We start from the raw sequence: 9,894 nt of genomic DNA on the forward strand, positions 1-9,894 counted from the left end.
CTCCTGAGCTGCACTCACACTTCTGCTCTTATATAATTCTTCTCCTGAGCTGCACTCACACTTCTGCTCTTATATATTCTCCTGAGCTGCACTCACACTTCTGCTCTTATATAATTCTTCTCCTGAGCTGCACTCACACTTCTGCTCTTATATAATTCTTCTCCTGAGCTGCACTCATACTTCTGCTCTTATATAATTCTTCTCCTGAGCTGCACTCATACTTCTGCTCTTATATATTCTCCTGAGCTGCACTCACACTTCTGCTCTTATATAATTCTTCTCCTGAGCTGCACTCACACTTCTGCTCTTATATATTCTCCTGAGCTGCACTCATACTTCTGCTCTTATATATTCTCCTGAGCTGCACTCACACTTCTGCTCTTATATAATTCTTCTCCTGAGCTGCACTCACACTTCTGCTCTTATATAATTCTTCTCCTGAGCTGCACTCACACTTCTGCTCTTATATAATTCTTCTCCTGAGCTGCACTCATACTTCTGCTCTTATATATTCTCCTGAGCTGCACTCATACTTCTGCTCTTATATATTCTCCTGAGCTGCACTCATACTTCTGCTCCTATATAATTCTTCTCCTGAGCTGCACTCACACTTCTGCTCTCATATAATTCTTCTCCTGAGCTGCACTCACACTTCTGCTCTCTCCTGCCAACTCTTCAACAGCTGAAGTGACTGTCACCTTGCGCTCACATGGTATCTTTTAGTGTAATATGGCATCTGGAGCTGTCGGGGGGGTGACAGCCGCTCTGGATGTGAGTGCGGGCTGCATATTAGGACTCACCTAGTGAGGTCACCTCCACGCTGGTCTTAGCCGACCTCTCGCCCAGCCTCTGCCAGTCGCCATCATAGCTGGGCAGCCACTCTGTGACGCGGCACTCGTATGAGCCGGCATCTTGGCGTTGGCTGCTCTCCAGCTCCAGGGTGAAGGTGTCGGAGCCGGAACGCACCATCCGCAGCCCTCCGCTACTGGCGCGATCTCTGTACGCCTGGCTCGCCCAGGTCACCCCATCCCGGTCCTGCTGGATCACCTCTCTCTGCCGGTTCTGCGTGTCTTGGAGATGCCAGGAGGCGGAGATGCGGCTCTGCGGACCAAACAGGGAGGCCACCAGGCAGGTGAGGAAGATGCGGGAGCCCTCCAGGACCGAGCTGGAATTGGCCACCACCGTGACCGTCACTGAGGTCTCTGCAGGACAGGAGGAAAAACCCATGAGAAACCCAAGAGGCACCAAAATACTGAGAATGAACCCCCAAAGTACAGAAAGGTCTGACCTACCCAAAAGGGGGCGGCCATGACGGGCACTCACAGAGGGAAGGGGAGTCAGCCATGATGGGCACTCACAGAGGGAAGGGGAGTCAGCCATGATGGATATTCACAAAAAGGGAGGGGGAGGGAGCAGTCAAGTCCGGCACTTACAGAGGGGAAACGGGGGCAGCCATGATGGGCACTCACAGAGGGGAAACGGGGGCAGCCATGATGGCACTCACAGAGGGAAGAGGAGTCAGCCATGATGGGCACTCACAGAGGGGAAACGGGGGCAGCCATGACGGGCACTCACAGAGGGGAAACGGGGGCAGCCATGATGGGCACTCACAGAGGGGAAACGGGGGCAGCCATGATGGGCACTCACAGAGGGGAAACGGGGGCAGCCATGATGGGCACTCACAGAGGGAAGGGGAGTCAGCCATGATGGGCACTCACAGAGGGGAAACGGGGGCAGCCATGACGGGCACTCACAGAGGGGAAACGGGGGCAGCCATGAAGGATACTCACAGAGGGGAAACAGGGGCAGCCATGATGGATACTCACAAAAGGGAGGGGGAGGGAGCAGTCAAGACCGGCACTTACAGGTGGAAGTGGGGGGAGCAGTCATGACAGGCACTCACGGTCAGCAGCCATAATGAATACTCTAGTCTAGAGTGACAGGAGCGCTATGAATATGGAAATGAGATTATGCCCGTTTAAGCTGCTAGACCAAACGTATGTAATCCTGTAAAAACATACACACGAGTTATGTAGTATATAATGTTGTAGTCAGCGCTATATGGGACTTAGTACAGTGTTCAGTGTATATATAACGGACCGGACTATGAATGGCAGTAGATGTGATAGTGGTACCGACTAGGTCTAATCTGCTGTGAGAAAAGATACAATCCTGACAATCTCTAGAGGTGGGAATCAGAAATAGCGTTTTGTATTACTTTATATTTCTTGTACTGTCTGTAGATGATTACACTTGTGTTTCTGTTGCGGTTTGTATACAATTGTCGATTGTTTCTATTTCAGGTCGTGCGATGGGATATCAGGAATATCTGTGAGCTAAGTCGGGAGAACGCCTCGGCCGGTGGCGTCTCAACCATACGGTTAACTCTCACATCGCGGTCAATCAATTGGTATGGGATGTAAGTGGTGACATCACTACTGCTGCTGCGGAGGTCCACAATACTTTCCAACGTGTTTCGGAAACTATCACACGGTTTCCTTCATCGGGCCGTTCTCCCGACTTAACTCACAGATATTCCTGATATTCAGTTCCCTTTTTTAATTCATCACCTAAGACGTAAACATCCCAGCGCACGACCCGAAATAGAACCAATCGACAATTGTATACAAACCGCAACAAACGCAAGTATGATCATCTACAGACAGTATTTCTAACTCAAATGTTCCTGAAGTACAAGAAATATAAAGTAATACAAAATGCTATTTCTGATTCCCACCTCTAGAGATTTTCTCACCAGCAGTTTTAGGACCTGAAGAAGAAGGAAAACCTTTGAAACGCGTTGTCCTGTTCACACGGCATGTTTTATGGATTAATAAAGCCTGCTTTTTTGCACTACACTTGGGTGTGCGCCTCCTAGCCGAAATCTGATTTTTCTGCCGGAGTTCTGCGGGAACCTTGCCAGGGGCTCACAGAACCATCTGTTTTCTCCTTTACTACCTTTAGGCCCTGTCAGGTTGAGTCTCTCAGTGACCTGGGGGACGGTCTCCCCTTGTTCTCCTGTTGGTTTAATAAATGTGTGTATGTTCCTTTAATGTATAGACAGGATCCTATGTCTAGATAGTCTGAAGGACCTGTGGGAGGTCTAAAGGACCTGTATGTAAGTTGATCACGTGTTATGTTAAGTCACATGATCTGTTGTCACATGCACTCCCCAGAGAGCACCAGCTTTAACCTATGACCCACAGCATGACCAATGGGCTTTAGTCCAGCCCCCCACTATATAAAGGGGTGGCCATTTGCAGTTCTCTCAGATTCCATCTGCTCTTAGATCCTACCATCTGATCTGAGAACAAGTCATTGCTGAAGAAGCTTCCAGAGATCTCAGGACAAGTGATCAGCATCTGGAGGCCACAAAAGCTACAGTATCCAGTAAGTCTACAAGTCTATGTCTGCTGTCACAACTAGTCCAGTCCTGCACATAGTCATGTCTAATTACAAGTATTGGTCCAGCAAGCTGCGAGGTCCTCTGGGTCCTGACCACCTCTCTGGGAATTCTGGCCTTAGCTGTGAAGATAATTACACCCGTCTTCTATTCAGTAAAGCCTCCGTTTGACCATAACTGGTTGTGGACTCTTTATTCATTAGTAGCCCATGGGATAGCGGAGAATCCGGGCGTGTGGTGTTCCGGAACCCTAAAACCCCAATGGCGTCACGAACACATAGGGGTTAATACCATCCAACCCCTGGGGGTTAATAACATCAGATCCCACCACTCACACCTCAACACCTGTGGTCCCACCATTCACCCAGTGGGTCACCACAACGGTCATGACCGGCACTCATGGGGGGGGGGGGTAGCCATAATGGACACTCACAGGGGGAAAGAGGGGGCAGCAGATTCGGGGAAGGAAACCATGTTGGATACTCTCAGAGGAGGGGGGGTGCAGCCATGACGGATACTCACAGGGGAGTGGAGGTGGGTTGAAGCAGTCACTCACAGGGATGGTAACTCACTTAGAGGGGAGACCGTGATGGGGATGTTCTTCGGCCTCTTGCTATCTCGGTCCACCATATCTCCGGACGCTGCCCGCTCCCGCTCTGTTACTCTGCAGTTGTATTTGCCGCTGTCTTCTGGGCGAAGCCGAAAGATCTTGAGGGAGAAGATGGAGTCGCTGTCCCGGGCCACGCGCAGCTCTCCGTGGCTCTCCCTCTGGCTGTAGTCTCCGGTCAGCGAGGCCACCCCGCCGGGGCTCAGACTGCCCATCAGGGAGCTGTTAAAAGCCCAGGACACCGCGAATACACGATCAGCAGCGTTCTGAGCCTCAATGATGCATCTCAGCTCTGCGGCCTCCCCCGCGCTGTATGTACGGCGGTCCGTCTCCAGCCGCACATTGAAATCCTTATCTATAGGAGAGAGAAGGATCATGTGACCAAAGCAAACAAATTACTACCTACAACCAGCTCCGCCCCTGTGTGACGTGATTGAGAAAATATCTCAATGCTCCTCCCCTATCCCTCCCTTCTGTATGAGATTACTGATATAATATAATGACATGTGATCTGAGCCCCGCCTCCTGTATGACATCACTGATATAATAGTAATATAATGACATGTGATCACAGCCCCGCCCCTGTATGACATCACTGATGTAATATAATGACATGTGATCACAGCCCCGCCCCCTGTATGACATCACTGGAATAATATAATAGTAATATAATGACATGTGATCACAGCCCCGCCCCTGTATGACATCACTGATATAATATAATAGTAATATAATGACATGAGATCACAGCCCCGCCCCTGTATGACATCACTGATATAATAGTAATATAATGACATGAGATCACAGCCCTGCCCCCTGTATGACATCACTGATATAATATAATAGTAATATAATTACCTGATCACAGCCCCGCCCCCTGTATGACATCACTGATGTAATATAATGACGTGATCACAGCCCCACCCCCTGTATGACATCCAGGGAATAATATAATAGTAACATAATGACATGTGATCACAGCCCCGCCCCCTGTATTACATCACTGATATAATAGTAAATTACTAACACTGTGATCACAGCCCCACCCTCTGTATGACATCACTAATATAATAAATCAGTGATATAATGACATGTGATCACAGCCCCGCCCCTGTATGACATCAGCCCCTTGTATGACATCACTAATTTATCTCACCCTCCCCACCTCTCTACCTTGGTACGGTCCGCTCTCCCTCCTGACGTTCTACATGGTACACTCTATATTCGGATGTTGAGTGTTTCTTGGTTTCTCACCCATTGCCTGGACGATGACCTCTGACTCTTCAGATTTCTTGCGTGTCATAGGGAACCAGGATCTGTCAGGGTCTTCTATCCACTCTGTCCCCTGGCAGTAGAAGGCCCCCTGGTCTGCCGGCTGGAGGTTGTACACGGTTAGGCGGAAGGTGCTGTTCCCCACCTTATCCATCCTCACGTCCCCCACCAAGAAGCGCTGAGCGTAGGATGGGCCGGGGCGCAACAAGAAGTCTCGGGTCAGGGAGATTACTTCTTCCGCCTGCTCGCCATTTCTCCGGTACCAGGAGATGGAGAGGTGGGTGTGCTGGGCCGTGTTGTGCGACACATCACATGACAGCTGTAAGGAGCTGCCCTCCACCTTCTGTAGGTTCTGAGACGAGGACGAGACCAGCAGTGAGTCCGGGATCACTGTGAACAGAGGAGACGAGATTAGGGAGCAGGATGTGTATGGGGGTCATCCCATAATGGGCAATGAACAACACAGGATAGGCAGGGGAGCCCCTTAAAGACTAACTCGAGTTAGGGAGAGAAGAGTAAGGAAGAGGTTAACTGTGTCTGGAAGCGGCCCCGCCCCTTGTGTTAGAACATTCTGGTGTAGATCCATATATGGTCAATGGTGGGTGTGGCCAAAGGAGTTAAAGTGTGTACTGAGGGGAGCAGAGAGGATCCTGGGAGTTGGTGGTGACCAGATCCACATCATGCCTATAGGGCGGCACCGCCACAATACACAGGACACCTCACCCGGTAGCTACAACTCTATGGGATCCAGGAGGGCACGAAGGTGAAAAGCCAGAGAGAGAGAGTACAGCAGGCACTACAAGTACCAGACACAGAGGAGAATCCAGCATACACTGCACATACCAGACAGAGGAGAATCCAGCCTACACTACAAGTACCAGCCACAGAGGAGAATCCAGCATACACTACAAGTACCAGACACAGAGGAGAATCCAGCATACACTACAAGTACCAGACAGAGAGGAGAATCCAGCATACACTACAAGTACCAGACAGAGAGGAGAATCCAGCATACACTACAAGTACCAGACAGAGAGGAGAATCCAGCATACACTACAAGTACCAGACAGAGAAGAGAATCCAGCATACACTACAAGTACCAGACAGAGAGGAGAATCCAGCATACACTACAAGTGCCAGACAGAGAGGAGAATCCAGCCTACACTACAAGTACCAGACACAGAGGAGAATCCAGCCTACACTACATGTACCAGACACAGAGGAGAATCCAGCATACACTACAAGTACCAGACACAGAGGAGAATCCAGCCTACACTACAAGTACCAGACAGAGGAGAATCCAGCATACACTACAAGTACCAGACATAGAGGAGAATCCAGCATACACTACAAGTACCAGACAGAGATGAGAATCCAGCCTACACTACAAGTACCAGGCAGAAAGGAGAATCCTGCCTACACTACAAGTACCAGACAGTGGAGAATCCAGCATACACTACAAGTACCAGACAGAGAGGAGAATCCAGCCTACACTACAAGTACCAGACAGAGGAGAATCCAGCATACACTACAAGTACCAAACACAGAGGAGAATCCAGCATACACTACAAGTACCAGACAGAGAGGAGAATCCAGCATACACTACAAGTACCAGACACAGAGGAGAATCCAGCATACACTACAAGTACCAGACAGAGAGGAGAATCCAGCATACACTACAAGTACCAGACAGAGGAGAATCCAGCATACACTACAAGTACCAGACACAGAGGAGAATCCAGCATACACTACAAGTACCAGACACAGAGGAGAATCCAGCATACACTACAAGTACCAGACACAGAGGAGAATCCAGCCCACACTACAAGTACCAGACACAGAGGAGAATCCAGCATACACTACAAGTACCAGGCAGCCAGGAGAATCCAGCATACACTACAAGTGCCAGACAGAGAGGAGAATCCAGCATACACTACAAGTACCAGACAGAGAGGAGAATCCAGCATACACTACAAGTACCAGACAGAGAGGAGAATCCAGCCTACACTACAAGTACCAGACACAGAGGAGAATCCAGCATACACTACAAGTACCAGACAGAGAGGAGAATCCAGCCTACACTACAAGTACCAGACAGAAAGGAGAATCCAGCCTACACTACAAGTACCAGACAGAGAGGAGAATCCAGCCTACACTACAAGTGCCAGACAGAGAGGAGAATCCAGCCTACACTACAAGTACCAGACACAGAGAGGAGAATCCAGCCTACACTACAAGTACCAACACAGAGGAGAATCCAGCATACACTACAAGTTCCAGACACAGAGGAGAATCCAGCCTACACTACAAGTACCAGACACAGAGAGGAGAATCCAGCATACACTACAAGTACCCAACACAGAGGAGAATCCAGCATACACTACAAGTATCAGACAGAGGAGAATCCAGCATACACTACAAGTACCAGACAGAGAGGAGAATCCAGCATACACTACAAGTACCAGACAGAGAGGAGAATCCAGCATACACTACAAGTACCAGACAGAGAGGAGAATCCAGCATGCACTACAAGTACCAGACACAGAGGAGAATCCAGCATACACTACAAGTACCAGACACAGAGGAGAATCCAGCATACACTACAAGTACCAGACACAGAGGAGAATCCAGCATACACTACAAGTACCAGACAGAGAGGAGAATCCAGCCTACACTACAAGTTCCAGACACAGAGGAGAATCCAGCCTACACTACAAGTACCAGACAGAGGAGAATCCAGCATACACTACAAGTACCAGACAGAGAGGAGAATCCAGCATACACTACAAGTACCAGACAGAGAGGAGAATCCAGCATACACTACAAGTACCAGACAGAGAGGAGAATCCAGCCTACACTACATGTACCAGACAGAGAGGAGAATCCAGCATACACTACAAGTACCAGACACAGAGGAGAATCCAGCATACACTACAAGTGCCAGACACAGAGGAGAATCCAGCCTACACTACAAGTACCAGACAGAGAGGAGAATCCAGCATACACTACATGTACCAGACAGAGGAGAATCCAGCCCACACTACAAGTACCAGACAGAGAGGAGAATCCAGCATACACTACAAGTACCAGACACAGAGGAGAATCCAGCATACACTACAAGTACCAGACAGAGAGGAGAATCCAGCATACACTACAAGTACCAGACAGAGGAGAATCCAGCATACACTACAAGTACCAGACAGAGAGGAGAATCCAGCATACACTACAAGTACCAGACACAGAGGAGAATCCAGCATACACTACAAGTACCAGACAGAGAGGAGAATCCAGCATACACTACAAGTACCAGACAGAGAGGAGAATCCAGCATACACTACAAGTACCAGACAGAGAGGAGAATCCAGCCTACACTACATGTACCAGACAGAGAGGAGAATCCAGCATACACTACAAGTACCAGACACAGAGGAGAATCCAGCATACACTACAAGTACCAGACACAGAGGAGAATCCAGCATACACTACAAGTACCAGACAGAGAGGAGAATCCAGCATACACTACAAGTACCAGACAGAGAGGAGAATCCAGCCTACACTACAAGTACCAGACAGAGAGGAGAATTCAGCCTACACTACAAGTACCAGACACAGAGGAGAATCCAGCATACACTACAAGTACCGGACACAGAGGAGAATCCAGCATACACTACAAGTACCAGGCAGCCAGGAGAATCCAGCCTACACTACAAGTTCCAGACAGAGAGGAGAATCCAGCATACACTACAAGTATCAGACACAGAGGAGAATCCAGCCTACACTACAAGTACCAGACACAGAGGAGAATCCAGCATACACTACAAGTACCAGACAGAGAGGAGAATCCAGCATACACTACAAGTACCAGACAGAGAGGAGAATCCAGCATACACTACAAGTACCAGACAGAGAGGAGAATCCAGCCTACACTACAAGTACCAGACACAGAGGAGAATCCAGCATACACTACAAGATACCCCAGACACAGAGGAGAATCCAGCATACACTACAAGTACCAGACACAGAGGAGAATCCAGCATACACTACATGTACCAGACAGAGAGGAGAATCCAGCCTACACTACAAGTACCAGACAGAGAGGAGAATCCAGCCTACACTACAAGTAGCAGACAGAGAGGAGAATCCAGCATACACTACATGTACCAGACAGAAAGGAGAATCCAGCATACACTACAAGTACCAGACACAGAGGAGAATCCAGCATACACTACATGTACCAGACAGAGAGGAGAATCCAGCCTACACTACAAGTACCAGACAGAGAGGAGAATCCAGCCTACACTACAAGTAGCCAGACAGAGAGGAGAATCCAGCATACACTACAAGTACCAGACAGAAGGAGAATCCAGCATACACTACAAGTACCAGACAGAGAGGAGAATCCAGCATACACTACAAGTACCAGACAGCAGAGGAGAATCCAGCCTACACTACAAGTACCAGACAGAGAGGAGAATTCAGCATACACTACAAGTACCAGACACGAGGAGAATCCAGCATACACTACAAGTGCCAGACAGAGAGGAGAATCCAGCATACACTACAAGTACCAGACACAGAGGAGAATCCAGCATACACTACAAGTACCAGACAC

General features: G+C 48.9%; 1 protein-coding gene across 1 annotated transcript in view; it reads right to left on the reverse strand.

Moving 5' to 3' along the window:
* Positions 1-9,894, reverse strand: part of IGSF3 (immunoglobulin superfamily member 3) — a 67,282-nt gene that overhangs the window by 19,729 nt on the left and 37,659 nt on the right. Inside the window, exons 2-4 of the mRNA XM_056560199.1 lie at positions 5,265-5,672; positions 3,976-4,365; positions 801-1,202 (exon numbers count right to left, since the gene is read on the reverse strand). Of these exons, the coding sequence (XP_056416174.1) occupies positions 801-1,202; positions 3,976-4,365; positions 5,265-5,672 (1,200 nt within the window). The remainder of the gene's footprint in view (positions 1-800; positions 1,203-3,975; positions 4,366-5,264; positions 5,673-9,894) is intronic.

Source organism: Hyla sarda, chromosome 2, assembly GCF_029499605.1.
Source record: "Hyla sarda isolate aHylSar1 chromosome 2, aHylSar1.hap1, whole genome shotgun sequence".
Lineage (NCBI taxonomy): Eukaryota > Metazoa > Chordata > Amphibia > Anura > Hylidae > Hyla > Hyla sarda.